The sequence below is a fragment of the Neolamprologus multifasciatus genome, chromosome 10 (genome assembly GCF_963576455.1).
Source record: "Neolamprologus multifasciatus chromosome 10, fNeoMul1.2, whole genome shotgun sequence".
Taxonomy (NCBI): domain Eukaryota; kingdom Metazoa; phylum Chordata; class Actinopteri; order Cichliformes; family Cichlidae; genus Neolamprologus; species Neolamprologus multifasciatus.
The window spans coordinates 30,382,978-30,400,679 of NC_140448.1; the positions used below are offsets into that span (position 1 = coordinate 30,382,978).

The window sequence follows — 17,702 nt, forward strand, 5'->3', positions numbered from 1 at the left end:
ACTGCCTGCATTTTGGGTCCTCCTTTTCCTCCAACACCACACGGCTCGCCTCGGCAGCCGTGACACACTCAGTCTTTCAGTTTCTGCATTTATTTAAAAACATTTTTCTTCTTAGCTTTTTTCTTTCTTTGAAAATCCTTTGACTATTTGATTAAATTCAAAGGTATTCCATGAACAATGTTAATAGGCCTGTGTTCACATTTACCATCATTTGTTTTTATCTGTTATAAATTACAGAATGTTTGAAAGCAAACAGAAAAAAACAGGTCAGAACGTGCAGGTGATTTTACATCAACTGTAGACCTTTATGCCCATTACAATCTATATTGTTTTATGAGTATTGGACTTTGTTTGTGTGTTTGTTGTGGTGGCCTTTCTGGCTGATAAAACAGACACGTCTTCCACTCTAGGTGCTCAATGCCATTGAGTGTATAGCTGTGTGTTAATACATGTGAGTGCTTTGCTTCACACTGTGGCCTTAACCTCCAGAGAGGAACATACACGCAAGCCTGCACAAACAACTTTACCACCTTGACCTGTCAACCACACACACAAACACTTATTTATCCCAAGGTCGGCAGTGGGTGACGGTAGATTAAAGAAGGAACTTATGTGTTTATGTGGATGGACAGATAAATGGACAGCAGGTGGCCACAGATGGATGGCCGGACGGCCTGAGCCTTTTCCTCTGTGGCTGCCAGGTATCATTGATCAGCCCTTTCCTTCATGCTGCATTTTTAATTGCTTGGCGAGAAAACAAATTAGGCGAGGTTGTGGGGCGCTTGGGGCACAGAGGTGAAGCCCGGCTGTAATCACTCAGGGGCCTCATCAAAGACCATCGATAGCCGCCGAGGACACAGGGACCAAAAGCTGAGATAAAAAGAAAAACTGTCCTGTCACGGTGTGTCTGAAGTGATTTACACTGGTTTGATTTGCTTAGGAAGAAAGATGGAGCTGAGCAGTTTTAATTGTGACCTGGAATGACCTGAAAAAAGTCCATTATATTAATTTATTGCTACATTTTATGATTGATGTATGAATGTGCTTAAAAGTACAGTAGGCCCATGTGGCTTTTTTCATCCTCTAACATATTGATTTGACGTTCAGCCTCACTGGCTTATCGCTCCAGTTACTCTGGTCAGTGGCATCACCGAACAGCACTAGCTAACATTAGATTAGATATGGATTCCACTAATGTCACGGAAGGACCGACTCCCAGTACAACACAGATTTCAACACAAAGTCCGTATGAGGACAGAACAGTGATGCTGTCTTCAGGTATTTTTCTCATAAAGAAAGTACATTAGAAATAGGGATGCACCGATACCGATACTGGTATCGGGTATCGGGGCCGATACTGTAAAATGTGTGTGTACTCATACTCGTAAAAGTTAACCGATACCATGAACCGATACTAACTTATTTCATTAATCAGAGAGTGGCTTGTCATTTCTGTTGTAGTTTTTTAGATTGGCCACTAGGGGGACATTTCGCGCTAAAGAGGCACAGGGTTAGGCGAGTGAGACTGGCAGCTCCAGATAAAAAAAGAGAAACTGGAGGCTGCTGTAGCTAGGCTAAACAAAATGTCAACAGTGTGGAACAGCCAACTTTAACTCAGGTTTTGGAAAAGCGATGAAAAATGTCAAGAGAAAATCCACGGGCAGTTAAAATAACAGAGGCTCTGACTCATTTTATCGCTCTGGATGACCAGCCAATGCCGGCCGTGGAAAACAGAGGATTGCACCGTCTTCTCAGCATACTCGAGCTGCAATATGAAATTCCCAGCTGCCCACACATCAGGGAGATAATGGTGCCAAAACTTTCTGAAGAGGTAAAGACAAGCAGTGTGTGCGCGATGTCAGTCCTCGGTTTAACGCCACAGTGGACTGATGAGGAGTTTGTTCGTCAGTGCCGAATACTTTCGTTATTTTGTTTGTTTGTTTACAATATGGACACTCTGTAATAATTTAAAAGTTTATTTTATTCTCAAACCTAATTTGTATTTATTTTATTCCAAACAGAAGTGTTTATTTATTATTCTGAAAGCTCGAGTTAGTGCCAATAGTTCAGTGATATTTTGTAAAATTACAACGTGGAGACTCTGCAATAATTTAACGGAAGTGCTTATTTTTCACTTGAATTTTTTTTGTGGTCATTTTTATTAAGATTTTATTTTTTATCGGCAGAGAATATAATAAAACCTATCTTCCAATTATTGCATTTGTGTGTGTGTGTGTGTGGTAGAAGTATCGTTTTTTGTACTCTGTATCGGCAAGTACTCAGATCCAAGTATCGGTATCGTAACGGTTTGAAAAAATTGGTATTGTTGCATCCCTAATTAGAAAGCAAGCTAAGGCTGGTCAGCTAGCACATAAGTCATAGATGGAAATAGCTACTGGTTTCTGTAGTCCCATTTTGAACATCTGACATCTTGTTTGCAAAAACTGAATGTGGTGGGAGAGGTGGGTACAGTGAAATTGTAGATGGATCTCTGTTTTGACAGAGAAGAGGGACTGAGTCCAAATTCTCCAAAATTTTACTGTCCAGGAACGTCTCCAAAAGTTGATTCTGTTCATCTGGACGTAGCGTTATCTGGGAGAAACGTTTCGTCACTCATCCAAGTGACTTCTTCAGTCTCCTTTTGGAGATTCATTTTCCTGGATGATTGAGAATGCATCAAGATGTCCAGGAACGTGTTTACAGAGCTCAAGTTAGAAAGCTGTTTTCCATAGACTTCTGTAAGATTAGATGACCTTTGGCAACCAAGATTATTGCCATCTGCTGATCTTCAGATAGAATTCAGGTTTAAAGCACTTCTGCATTTCCTTCATTTTTCCTACTCGGACACTCAGAGGCCGAAAGGTTACTAGTACACAAGAGTACAAGGAAAAAGGACTAAACCTGGATGAATACATTCAGGACCACAACAACTAACAGAGGACTTTGGTCGCCAAAAGTTTGACTGATGACTCCTACTGGTCTCCAAACACCACACGTTACAACATTTGTAACTTTCCCTTTGAAGTTGTGATGCATTTTTCAGTACCAAAACAACTGCCTTGTGTTTCTGTACACCTACAGTATGCAGTCAGTTTCACTTAGCAACCACTCACCAGCTGCCAGGCATTACAAATTTTCCCTCACCACCACTGGTTTTCACTGGTTTCCAACTCCTCTGTAGGCCCGTGTGGCTTGGACCTACAGTAAACAGTCCAAGCTCCTGGCACTGCATGAAAAGTGAGGTTTTTGTCAGAAAGCAACTCTACAGAGTTGCTGTAGAAGTGCAAGTTAATGACTTTTGACTGGAATTTGGAGGCATCCATCCATCCATCCATCTTCATCCGCTTTATCCGAGGCCGGGTCGCGGGGGCAGCAGCCTAAGTAGAGAGGCCTCCAGACCTCCCTCTCCACAGCCACCTCCTCCAGCTTATCCGAGGGAACACCAAGGCGTTCCCAGGCCAGCCGAGAGATATAATCTCTCCAGCGTGTCCTGGGTCTGCCCCGGGGCCTCCTCCCGGTGGGACATGCCTGGAACACCTCACCCAGGAGGCGCCCAGGAGGCATCCTTGTCAGATGCCCGAACCACCTCAGCTGGCTCCTTTCGATGCAGAGCAGCAGCGGCTCTACTCTGAGCCCATCCCGGATGGCCAAACCTCTCACCCTATCTCTAAGGGAGAGGCCAGCCACCCTTCGGAGGAAGCTCATTTCTGCCGCTTGTATCCGCGATCTCGTTCTTTCGTTCACTACCCACAGCTCGTGGCCATAGGTGAGGGTAGGGACGTAGATCGACCGGTAAATTGAGAGCTTCGCTTTTACACTCAGCTCCCTCTTCACCACGACGGACCAGTGCAGCGTCCGCATCACTGCAGCTGTAGCCCCAATCCGTCTGTCGATCTCCGGCTCCCTTCTCCTATCACAAGACCCTGAGATACTTAAACTCCTCCACTTGGGGCAGGAACTCATCCCCGACCCGGAGTGGACACTCCACCCTTTTCCGGTTGTCTGTGAGGCAACACAGAAATATTCCATCGTACCCTTGGACTGTGGGAGTCTTTCATTTGTAAATGGGAATGCTATGAGGTGCTGTGTGGAAGTCATCGTAGTGTGAAGGGGATCACTTACTTCATCAGGTAATGTTACAAAATTGCCTTTGCCTTTACGGGGCACACAGTCATTAAGATATTTAGGTGTGAAAATCGATTCATTTCTTTCTTATTTAACTGGCACTTTTTCCTTTCTATACGATGCATCACTGCAGCCTCACAACATCTAAGCACACTGTCATCGGTGGTTCTTGTTTGCCTTGGGAAAGCAGAAAGCGTAGCATTCCCTTTGAGTGCAGTTACTGTTATAACAAACGTGTTGTTATTTGTATGTTGACTGATGGGTAATGTTAAAATAGCAGCGTGTGAGCCAGTGAGCAATAAAGGCTGTGTCACTCTGTATTTTCATATTAATTCATTGAGTAGATGCGCCTGAGACAAATTTCCTCTGGGAGTGTAAAATCTATCTTATCTGTCATCCTACCTCACCTAGTTATTGAAAATAAGAATTACGCATTCCCAGGTGTGCGATATGTTGCAGGTGAAGTGATATAGAGTGAGGTGTAATGTATCCCTCTCTCTCTCTCTCGCTCTCTTTTTACTGTCTCTGTTCTTAGCTCACTCGTCCTTCTGGTCCTCAGGTTATCTTGTGCGATTGTGGCTCCACGGTCATGTGTGATGGGGTTCGCAGAAGAAAGATCCATAGTAATCCAGTAATCCAGGTATATCGGTGCATATTCAAAGTGTAATAAAATAAAAGCAGAGTAGAAAATGCTTTGCTTTACAGCAGGTCCGGGATGTCAACGACCCCAAATGTTGGCCTCGGATGTTCCCTCGATCCGTTTCATCCCCAGAGGCTGCTGCTCCGAGGCCGCTCTGCACGTGCTTATCACACAGTGATCTCTACACACATCACGCATCAGGTGGATGCTGCTGCCACTGTGTGTGGTAACAGGTCGGAACACCTGTGCGAAAATTATTAAAGTATTTCATCCAATCAGCTCACATGTGTCTTTAAATACACGTTTGGCTCTGTCCTGGCCTCAGCCTTAAAAGCTGTTCTGTCAGACACTATGTTTATGTTTGCTGTTAGCTGGGATTTTCTCCATTTCTCCATCGCTATCATTTCTAGTTAATGTAGATGCTGCTGTTTTATTTCTTGGGGCAGAAAATAGCTTTTAGCCTTTAAGACCTACCGTAGAACCAAGTCTGCCAGAGCTTATATTATATTTTTACATGCTGTGGAGCCATTTTTGGGAGCATTTCAAGTTGCTATACATCAATACAACCAATACAGCCTAAATTTTAATAATATGCATGCATTAAGTGCATAGTAATTACATAAATTGCAAAAAAGTGCAATAAACTACAAAAAAATTGAAAATCGTTTTTGTTTTTTTAACATATATTTCTAGTTAGAGAAATTTAAGAGGCTTATCCCTCAAAACTGTAAATACAAAAAAGTTGCACAAAATAGTTTCCCACCACAGGAAATTTATTTTGAGTGTCTTCATAGTTTTATTTTGAAATACACCAATTTTTATATACTGCAGGAAAAACGAAAATAAATATTATAATGCAAATTTGCAAAAAAGCAGCATATGCATCAAAATAAACTATTTCCAGCAGTGCAATATGAGTCCTAAGCATCCCAGAAACGACACAGAAAGTCATAAAGTCAAACATAACTTTTAAAAACACCAGTATAGGCTCATGAGGCCTTGATGATAAAAAAAAAACTACATTTCCGCGAAAATGGCGTCACTTCCGGTTTCAGGCAGGTCATGGCGGACAGCTGATCGTGAGCGTGCCGCTCTGACCGATTTTAAAGGGTTAAATAACTTCATTTCCATTTGCAATACAAAGCGAGACGTATTTTTAAAGAATCATACATTATTTGATAAAGTACCTCATTAATTTGTGTTTTGGGGATTTGAACTATCATCAAACAACGGAGAAGCAGTTTTTTTCTCCCTAACAGGAAACTAAGTTTCAAAGGTTTAATGTTTTAAGTGTCACCGCTGCTCATTAAAATGAATTCATTCATTCATTTAAAAAAAGAGCTTGTCCAGGTGACAGAGGATTTTTTTTGGTTTAATTGTCTCTGTGTTGCTTCCTCTAGCCTGCATCAGTAGATATGTGAAAACAAATGTGTGAGTCTTAATTATTTACCTGTGAGGTACAGAAGCTCAGCTAATTAGGTTGCTCATTAGTGGTACTATTTTCCTTTAGCGTTTAAGGCAAACAAACATCCATCCATCCATCCATCCATTTGCTTCCGCTTATCCTTTTCAGGGTCGCGGGGGGCGCTGGAGCCTATCCCAGCTGTCATAGGGCGAGAGGCGGGGTACACCCTGGACAGGTCGCCAGTCTGTCGCAGGGCCAACACACAGGGACAGACAACCATTCGCGCTCACATTCACTCGCACATTCACACCTAATGACAATTTGGATTATCCAATTAACCTATCCCCACAAGCTGCATGTCTTTGGACGGTGGGAGGAAGCCGGAGTACCCGGAGGGAACCCACGCAAATTATAGCAACAGGTGTGCGTTCGTTATACCCGCGCGGTATAACGAACGCACACCTGTTGCTTTTGCTTACACCAGGTACTTGGGGCCTTAACTGGATGCGTACAGGTGCCCTTCCTCTCCCCCCGTCATGTTAAGTTTCCTGCGCAGGACGCTGGGGCGACGCTCCATCCGGAAACATGCAGAGAAAGCCCGGCTACGAGAAGCCCAGCGGGCCACAACGCACATCCCTGCAGCTGGGGATGCAACGTCCATCATCACCTGCCGTGTGTCTCTGCTGGATGGGACAGATGTCAGTGTTGACTTACCGAAAAAAGCCAAAGGCGAGGAGCTGTTTGAACAGATCATGTACCATCTGGACATTGTTGAGAAAGACTACTTTGGAATACGTTTCATGGACTCGGCACAAGTTCCACATTGGCTTGATGTCACAAAAAGTATCAAGAAACAAGTGAAAATTGGCCCTCCTTACTGCCTTCACATGAGAGTCAAGTTCTACTCCTCAGAGCCGAACAACCTGCACGAGGAGCTCACCAGATATCTTTTTGTGTTGCAGCTGAAACAAGACCTCCTCAGTGGCAAGCTCGAATGTCCGTTTGACACAGCGGTGGAGTTGGCCGCCTTCTCACTACAGGCTGAGTTGGGCGACTGTGATCCATTAGAACACAATTTGGATCTCGTGTCAGAGTTTCGCTTCATGCCTGAGCAGACAGAGGAGATGGAGCTGGCTATATATAACACATGGAAGGAGTGCAGAGGTCAGACACCAGCCCAGGCGGAGATCAACTACCTGAATAAAGCCAAGTGGCTCGAAATGTACGGGGTGGACATGCATATGGTGAAGGCTCGAGATGGTAACGAGTACAGCCTGGGCCTGACACCCACTGGAGTTCTGGTGTTTGAAGGACAAACTAAGATCGGCAAACAAACAATTTAGCCCTTTCTGGAGCTCCACAAATACCAATGTATTTGTAGCACTGAAACTGGCAAGTGTAACTAGCCTGAAGGGCGCATTATATTCCATTTATATTCATTTATATTATAGTCCATCTTACCCTAGCCCAGCATCCTCCACTCACACACCAACCCTCTGCATGTCGTCCTTCATTACATCCATGAGTCTTCCTTGTGGTCTCCCTCTTTTCCTCCTGCCTGACAGCTCCATCTCCATCTCCATTGTCCAGTATATCCACTGTCCCTCCTGCACAGGTCCAAACCATCTCAGCCTTCCCCTCTAACCTGAGCTGTCCCTCTGATGGACTCATTTCTAATCCTGTCCATCAAAATGTTAACATCTTCAGCTCTGCCACTTGTATTTTTCTTAGCCACCTTAGTGCCTCCATAGTGCACCATACATGATATGACTATGATTGCTCCTCTCCAGAGCATGCTATCATTACAAATCATGATGTCTCATCTATCAGCCCTACTTGCTAACAAGTAGGGCTTCTAGGTAATCCTACCCCCACTTTGAATATCACTCCAACCACACACGCATGCACAGGTTTATGAAGCGCTCTTAGCAAGCCTTAATGAGATCTTTCCTCCATTAGTCTGCTGGAAAGGTGGTTTACTTTTTATTTCTTGTTAATGTCCTGCACGAGTATTAATTTTGCGTTTATATTTGTTTTTATGTTTTTAAAGTTAATAGTTGTTGACTAGATTCTCCAAACTGACGGCAAAAACCTCTTTAAAACGATTACTCGCCCTACCAGCCTCATCTCTCTCTCTCTCAGGTGCACCAGGTGGGAGTGATTAATGATTGCTCTGTCCTTTATTTAACAGACTGTGAGCTTAGTCTTGTCTCCAAGACCAAGCAGCTTTCCAGATGCTTCTTTTGGCATTTTTGTTTATTTGATGGAGGCCGTGGTATTCTTTTCACAGCTTTACTTATTACTTTAACTTTATTGTGTTAGTTTGTGGAAAGAAGTTCTGGGTTCTAGCCTGTTCTGTTCCTTAGTAGCATCTTTTTTATACGTTGTGAGCGCTGATATTCCCATCAATGAGCTGTCTTAAACATGGCAGTGGTGTCGATGCTCTATCGAGCATTTTAATGGATTTATCTGACAAATGCCATCCAAGAATACTGCGCTCCAGTTTTGCTGTTTTCTACTATTTTATTGGTCAGTTACTTAGAGAGCTAATTGGCTTGTGGTAATGCTCGGTCTGTCTGTTTATTGCATGTGTACATCTTGTGAGTGCAGCTTAATCAAGCTTGGTAGTGTCCCTTAGCTACCATATCTTTGTTCTCCAGCATGTTGTCTAAATATAGTCACTTCTGGCTCACATGTTAATTTAAACCACTAAAGCTGGACTCCAAAACCACTGAGCAGGCTACACCCATATATCTTTATTATGGAAAAACCAGGGAAATTTGGGATTTTAAAGACTAAACGCACTTTATATCTTTGTATATTTTATTTTCATCTTTGTTGGTAATAAGGTGGAGAATAAATTGCAAAAGTATTAATGATACAAATCAATCCCAAAATACATGCCACTGTCTCATCCCAGTGAATCTGCTCCAGTTATACTGGGCTTCCTCTTCTTTGATACCATCTGATACCGTGAGCTGTACTTTTTACTAGTGATTGAGTTTTAGCTTCCAGTGATTTTACACTTTTCTTTGATTACGCTGAAACTATTTTGTGTAATCTTTAAAACACAATTTGCAGGGAAAAAAAACACATCAAAACGTGATTTTAATGATTTGCAAATGAAAGGACATCAAGGGATGTAAGTTCAAACTACATCACATGCAGTCTTTGTTTAGAAAGCAGTTGAGTGTAGGGATGCAACAATACCAATTTTTTTCAAACCGATACGATACCGATACTTGGATATGAGTACTTGCCAATACAGAGTACAAAAACCGATACTTCTACCACACACACACACACACACACACACAAATACAATGGATTGGAAGACAGGTTTTATTTTATTCTCTGCCGATAAAAAATAAAATCTTAATAAAAATGACCACAAAAAAATTTCAAGTGAAAAATAAGCACTTCTGTTAAATTATTGCAGAGTCTCCACATTGTAATTTTACAAAATATCACTGAACTATTGGCACTGTCTCGAGCTTTCAGACTAATAAATAAACACTTCTGTTTGGAATAAAATAAATACAAATTAGGTTTGAGAATAAAATAAACTTTTAAATTATTGCAGAGTGTCCATATTGTAAACAAACAAACAAAATAACGAAAGTATTCGGCATTGACGAACAAACTCCTCATCTGCCCGTGGATCATCAGTCCACTGTGGCGTTAAACCAAGGACTGACATCGCGCACACACTGCTTGTCTTTACCTCTTCAGAAAGTTTTGGCACCGTTATCTCCCTGATGTGTGGGCGGTTGGGAATTTCATATCGCAGCTCGAGTATGCTGAGAAGATGGTGCAATCCTGTTTTCCACAACTGGCATTGGCTGGTCATCCAGAGAAATAAAATGAGTCAGAGCCTCTGTTATTTTAACTGTCCGTGGATTTTCTCTTGACATTTTTCATCGCTTTTCCAAAACCTGAGTTAAAGTTGGCTGTTCCACACTGCTGACATTTTGTTTAGCCTAGCTACAGCAGCCTCCAGTTTCTCTTTTTTATCTGGAGCTGCCAGTCTCACTCGCCTAACCCTGTGCCTGTTTAGCGCGGGATGTCCCCCTAGTGGTCAATCTAAAAAACTACAACAGAAATGACAATCCACCCTCTGATTAATGAAATAAGTTGGTATCGGTTCATGGTATCGGTTAACTTTTACGAGTATGAGTACACACACATTTTACAGTATCGGCCCCGATACCGGTATCGGTATCGGTGCATCCCTAGTTGAGTGCTTGCACATGAAAGTATACATTCAATCAAGTTAAGCAAAGCTTTAATGTGTTTCTGTTTGAATCTACTGATGATCAGCTATTCAATCCATAAATGAATCATTCCTGTGAGCTCATCTTTGCAGTCCATAGCGGCACTAGGCACCAAACTGAAGCATTGGCCTTGTACATAACCTGTTATCTGGAGCATTAAAGGCACGTGCCATCGCTCCTCAGCCACTGAATATTTATTTAGGAATGCAGGTTTGCTATCAAGGTCAAACAGCCTTGACTCTGCCTTCACAGCACAGTCATTTACCTCCCCTGAGGTGGTGTAGGGAGGAGTGATAGCAAGGAGAAAGATACAGGAAGAGAAAGAGAGGAGGATGCAAAGACACTGCAACTTTTCAAGTTTGTATCTGCTTGCATTTTCTCCTCGCGCTTGCCCAGGGCACAGACGTCGAACGCAGGGAGAGGACACGGTCGGTCAGCAGCGCAGCTCTGTATATATTTTTTCTCCATTAAATTTGTGGCTCACGAGAAAAAATCAACTTTTCTTTGGTCTTTACTCAAAATTCCCATCACATTCATCTTTTTTTAAAATTCCAGTCTTCTCACTGCTCTCTGTAAGCCTTTGCCAAAAATCCCTACACGTAGATAGTGCCCAATCTAAATGACTGCGGTGCCTGGCTTAGAATTGATGGAGACAAGGAAAGAGGAAATCTTTTTGAAGATTTATCTCTTCACCTGTGTAATGACTTTCTGTATTGTTATGTTTATCTACAAAAGAACACAGGGGGAAGTGATGAATGTCTATGATATGAGTTGACACCTCTCAGAGTGTGATTAAAAACCTTTTTGATGCTGTTGCGGTGCATGTTAGCTCATCTTCTCCTCAGTGGGGGAATCAGAAGAAGGTGGCAGAACAGCAATTGCGGCTGGTGCTTTAATAACTGAACCGCCTCTTCAGTGTTTGTCTGATTTGGTTGCTTGTTGCCTCGTCTCCTTGTCCTCCTCCTCCTTCTTTGTTCCCGTGAGAGATCCTCCTCAATTTGAGGACATCAAATGCTGCAGTTTTTTGTAGCATTTTAGAGATAATCACAAGTTGTTCTTTGACACTCATGCCTTGAGACACCAGCTGCACCAATACTGAACTGGGCTCCAGTTAGCGATGCTGACTAAACCACCAGTAGATCAGGTTCACTAACTAAAGTGACTGAAGAAAAATAAAGCCTGTCTCAAACTAATATTCTCTGCAATAGCCAGCCAGTGTTGTTTATGACTGTAAAAAAAAATCACCCTCCTCTTAATTTATTACCAATTCAGTTTGGGTTTATTTATAGAGGTTATAGGGGATTAAAAGCTTTATTAAAAAGGAAAGTTTTAAATCTTAAAAAGTAGAGAGGATGTCTGCCCACAGATTATGTAGATTTACAGTCTTAGTTGCTGGTTTAAACTCTTTTGAACAGTGATGATGCTAATTTTAGGAAATTATGGTGCACATTATTGAGAAGAGTCTCCTTGGTTTACCTGCACGATACATCCATTGCTCATCATATCTAGCTGCCAGAAATGGATGAATGAATGCTCAGGGCTATTTCCCATCCTCACCCAGTAGTTTTGATACCCAAACCTAGCTAAACGATAAACAGAAACAAGGTTCTCAAATCCAGAACATGCTCCAATGTCCTCGATAGGGATGGGTATCGTTTAGGTTTTATCCGATACCGGTGCCAAACCGGTACTTTTGAAACGGTGCCGGTGCTTAAACGGTGCTCAAACCGGTGCTTAAAGAATGGAGAACAAAAAATTGGTCCAAAAACCTCTCATGTTCAGCTGTTTTTTTGTAAAAAGATAACAATGTTAGCCTTTTCTGCAGCTATGGGGCATATATGGTATCACTCTTGGCTGGAAGCAGCTTAAACAATGGAAAAAACACAAACTTTGTCCAAAAACCTCTCATGTTTAACTGTTTTCCACTTTTTCTTTGGTCATTTTAGCCTTTTTGGCCAGGGTGAAGGGAGTATCTGCCATCAAACAAGAAGACAGCCGCATGTAGCTATGATGATGTTTGCTAGTTCACCTTACATGCATTAATGTAATAACGTGGTTAGCCTACTCAACGTAAATTACACACGAACAACATTAAGCTACTCACGCAGAGAAGAACGGCTGCTGCTGCATCATCATCCTCATCATTTCTGCTACACTGGCAGGACTAGGGGCCAGGACTCTCCTCTTCGGGTTTTTGGGGGATGTTGCTAACTCCGGGTCGATAACAGGCACCACACCTGCAGTAGATGTGCTCGGTGTGAGGTCTCGCAGCAAGCTATCAAATACGGTGCATTTCTCGGCTTTTAAAAAAAACGCTATGCGTCACCAGGTGTTTCATCAGATTTGAGGTGTTACCTCCTTTGACAGTATCACAGTATCAGCTTAAAGCACTTGTTGCAGCTGCTGAGTTTGCATCTTTTGCTGTGAAGTACAGCCAGACTTTGACCGCTTTGCCTTGGGCATTTTTAATCTGTAGCTCTGCTCTAAAAGAACGTACGTACCTGGACCCGCCTACTATCCTCGGAAACGTAAAATGATTGGCTAGAATCTAAAGTGTATCACAGCTCAGGAAAATAAAGCACCGAAATGTGCGCTGCTTTTCGGTCTGGTTACTACCGTTTATGTCAGAACCGATACCGGTACCCATCCCTAGTCCTCGACAACTTTACAGTTTGAGCCATGAGTGGTTGGGTCATAGCAGTAGCATACATCCTGCAGGGAAGCAATTTCTCTTTTTTCTGTTGACAAAACAGCAACTTTAATCTTGCTGGTTGGCAACCATGTCCAACACGGGTGGAGATGTGTGGGCAAAATGCCATTCTTTGTTAGCCAATTACACTGAATTGAAAAAACTATTACACTTTATCTTGTTTTATAAAATGTAATAGATTATATTCATTGTTATGATAAGACAGTTGGGGGTTGAGGGGGTTAACACTTTAACAATAGTCATTGTGGGCTTGTTGCACTTCATCATCTTTGACTGTCTATGATTTGGTTCATTGCCCTTCATCTCTCCTCTTGTTAGAGCCCTTTGTTGTAGTCTCTTCTTTGCTTTTGTGGTCTCATTCATATAGAATTAATTGACAGAACTTGAGGGATAAGCTTCTACTTTACTGTCTTGTTTTCGCCTCTTTTGTGATGTACGCCCAACTCCTTCGTCTTCCACTCTCACGTCACATCTTCTTCTTCCTAACCTGATCCTCCTAATTCCTTGCAGACAGGCTCAAGGGGATTTGAATGTTTGGGGAAAAAAAGGCTGATGAGGAAAGAAAAGAAAGATTAAGAGGATAAAATTGAGAGGAACCCTTGAGCCTGTCTGATTCTCGACACGTGTCAGATAAATGGAGCCTGGCTGCCAAGGCCTTCTTTGGGTTGCTGGGTCAACAAAACCTGATATGGCAACGTGGTCATGTCATCTGTCATTATCCATCACTTCCATCTCAGTCTTTTCCCCCTTGACTTCACTCTCTGTTAATATGCTGCCAGCCAGCCCTTACCTGAAACACGGGAAGCAGCTGTTAGATATTCTTTCTTTCTGGGCCGGTAAAATCGAGTTTACTGCAGAGGTCACTCTATGTTCATTCTCAACCATCCACAGACAAAATGGAGATATTAAATTCTGTCTGGTCAATGTCTGGTCAGAAAATGATGCTGTACTTAAATATTTCTTTTGATGTATGAAGCACAACATCCCTTTTATTCCAGACTTGAAAGAAAGGTACAAAAACCTTTACAAAATAGCTGTGATCTGCTTTAATTTGTAATGGTTACTTCCAATACTTTTAGCGAAAAAACATCAAAACACATACAGAAGTTTGAGTTTAGTCTTCTTCAAAATCTTACCCTGTTCTCATTTCCAGGGCATCAAGCCTCGGCATCCAATTTAGGTGATATTTTTCAAAAAAGGGTCCCTGTCCCAGATTTTTGCAAACAGGCCCCATGGCGTCTCGTTTAACTGCGCTGAGCAGACGCAAACTTTGATTCAGGTTCAAGTGCTCCATAGATGACTTATAAGCTGATAATAAGACAGAGCATATGTAATAAAACAAAGGAAATGCAAATTCACCAAAAGCATTTAAAATTTAGAGCATCTATGTAAGGCTTAATTATCTGGATTAACTAGAAAATGTCCTGGTCCTGGGTCTTGATTTTGTATTATTATTTTTATTAGTCTGTGGTTTCTTCTTGGTTCATGTTTACCATTGTTTTGGTTTCTGTTTTGTATTTCTAGTTCTCAGGTTTTGGATTCCTCTGCTCCTCGTGCCTCTCTGGTCCCTGTACTTCCCTCTGTTTCGTGTCCCTGAGTCTGTGTATGGAAGTTCAGTCTGTGGGTTTCCTGTTTTACTTTGAAGGTCTGTGTCCCTTGTCTCATCTTGCCCAATTAGGTTCAGCTGTGTCTCCCTCGTGTTTGCCATTCCTTGTTTCCCTCCGTGTGTGTTTGACTTTGCTCCTCGTCAATCCGTCTGCGTATACATGTCTTTCCTTCTCCCTGCTTGTCATGCTCAGTGTTTTCTCTGCTCTCCGTCTCCTCGTGTTTCAGGTTTGTGAGTTTGGTTCTTGGTTTTCCCAGTTCAGGTTATTTCTTAGTTCTGTTCTTGCCAGCCTCAATTTTGTTTGTATTTCACTCACCGTAAATAAAAGCTCGCTCACATCCTGCCTTTGGGTTCTTCTTCTACAACTCCACAGAAGAAAACATAAGAAGAAGCCAAAATATTGAAATAACATATCAGTATAGATACAATAAAGTAAGTTAAGAACATCTTTACTAAGTAATATCTTCTTGCACTATGCACTTATGGGAACAGGATATTTAGCATCCACTTATGGGAATGCCAAATATCCTTGGGCAAGATACTAACTCCAAAGTGCCTTCAAATAAAGCAACTGAAAATGAAATCAGTAAATACAAAATAAAGAAAAAAACAAAAATATAAATGAAAAGTCTCCCAAATGCAAGGTGAACTATCTTAACTAAGAACGTTGTGATTAGGGATGCACCGATACCGATACTGGTATCGGGTATCGGGGCCGATACTGTAAAATGTGTGTGTACTCATACTCGTAAAAGTTAACCGATACCATGAACCGATACCAACTTATTTCATTAATCAGAGGGTGGCTTGTCATTTCTGTTGTAGTTTTTTAGATTGGCCACTAGGGGGACATCCCGCGCTAAAGAGGCACAGGGTTAGGCGAGTGAGACTGGCGGCTCCAGATAAAAAAGAGAAACTGGAGGCTGCTGTAGCTAGGCTAAACAAAATGTCAGCAGTGTGGACCGGAACAGCCAACTTTAACTCAGGTTTTGGAAAAGCGAAGAAAAATGTCAAGAGAAAATCCACTGGCAGTTAAAATAACAGAGGCTCTGACTCATTTTATCGCTCTGGATGACCAGCCAATGCCAGTAGTGGAAAACAGAGGATTGCACCGTCTTCTCAGCATACTCGAGCTGCAATATGAAATATAATAAATGAACAGAAGTGTTTATTTATTATTCTGAAAGCTCGAGACAGTGCCAATAGTTCAGTGATATTTTGTTCAATTACAATGTGGAGACTCTGCAATAATTTAACAGAAGTGCTTATTTTTCACTTGAAATTTTTTTGTGGTCATTTTTATTAAGATTTTATTTTTTATCGGCAGAGAATAAAATAAAACCTGTCTTCCAATTCATTGTATTTGTGTGTGTGTGTGTGTGTGTGTGGTAGAAGTATCGGTTTTTGTACTCTGTATCGGCAAGTACTCAGATCCAAGTATCGGTTTGAAAAAATTGGTATCGTTGCATCCCTAGTTGTGATCTAAATCCAGACTTTGTAAAGCTTAACAAGACTAATGTCAACATCAAAGAAGTTACTACTTGCGCGTCACCTACACCACCGAACAAGACTGACAAGGCACTGAGGGGTTTAAACACAATGTGTTTGTCACATATTCAGTGAATATTCCTAATCTATATGTACATACAGTGTGGTGAACATGGTCCACATGTTCCTCTCCCCACGCCTCGAATATCCTTTTCGTCCTTTTTAGAGACATGTTTTTTCTTTGTGTTGCTTAGTTTTCACTTGCTGATTAGTTTTGTTTTATCCATTTTAATACCACAACGCTGAACAAAATGAGGACCTACAGGTACCCGGTGTGTTTAAATGAGGACTCATCACATAAATGCGTACTTTTAAAAATCTGCTGAGTTGGGGGACGCAGTATTGCTTAAACTATGTGTCAAAGGCCCATGATTGTGCTGTGATAGTACTACAGAAGAATTTGGTTCCCTGGACTGAAAAGTCTTAGTATGCATGTTGGTATGCTGCAGAAGTAACATATTCATTAAATATTACTGCTCATGTCCTGTTTGGATGCTTTCGTGAGCCTGTCAATTTTGGAAATGCTAAATTCCAGTGGAAGGAGGCAGGCATTTGACTCTCAGAAAGTGGAAGAACAGGTAAGGAGGCAGTGGGAATGGACATTTGCCAGTTTATTACCCAAACAAGGAGAATCAAACTCTTTTGTTGCGTCAAGGGTCAACATAGAAATGGATTTGAGGTGGTAATATTATTAACATAACGCTAACTCACATGGCAGCATTTGGTGAGACATTTATTGTCTCTCAGCAGACTTACTATGTGGAAGATTTGTGATGTTAACATTATTGTCATGGCTGGCTGCGTGGCAGGCAAAGGCTGGATCCAAATGCAGGACTCAAACACAAAGGTTAACTGAAGGAAGCAGCTTTAACAGATGTGTAAACTGGAACCTGGAAACTTGGGAACTGGGAACCAGGAGCTGAGGAGAGACGCACAACCACATAGGGACAATATTACAACATGCAGAGAAAGACAGAGGACTTAGATTTGGGAAACAGGAGGGAAACACAGCTCGAACTAATCAGACTAACGAAACAAGTGAAACAAAACTGAGCATGATGCACACAGGACAGGACTATCAAAGTAAAACAGGAAACATTAGACAGACTGAGACACGGTCTGACTGAATGCAGGAACCAGAGGAGGCAAGAAACACAGATGAATAAACATGGAGACAGAAGAGAACGTGGACACAGGGGAGGAAAAGAAAACAGAACCATCAATAATAATAAATCAGAGAATGTAAATGAAAACACATAAACACTAGGTCACATGTGTCAAACTCCAGGCCTCGAGGTCCAGTGTCCTGCAGGTTTTAGTTGTGTCCTTGATCCAACACAGCTGATTTAAATGGCTAAATGACCTCCTCAACATGTCTTGTAGTGATGGGATTT

The 17,702-nt window shown here is 41.9% G+C and overlaps 2 protein-coding genes across 2 annotated transcripts in view; both read left to right on the forward strand.

The window, feature by feature from the left end:
- sgcd (sarcoglycan, delta (dystrophin-associated glycoprotein)) overlaps positions 1-17,702 on the forward strand; it is a 598,968-nt gene that overhangs the window by 21,153 nt on the left and 560,113 nt on the right. The gene's annotated exons all lie outside the window — the stretch shown is intronic.
- Positions 6,664-7,513, forward strand: LOC146510486 (band 4.1-like protein 5). The gene has a single exon (XM_085175506.1). The coding sequence runs from the start codon at positions 6,707-6,709 to the stop codon at positions 7,511-7,513; it is 807 nt and encodes a 268-aa protein (XP_085031632.1). The 5' UTR covers positions 6,664-6,706.

What these genes read in the sequence shown, in the direction of transcription:
- LOC146510486 (XM_085175506.1), top strand. Translation starts at nt 6,707, where the DNA reads ATGTTAAGTTTCCTGCGCAGGACGCTGGGGCGACGCTCCATCCGGAAA.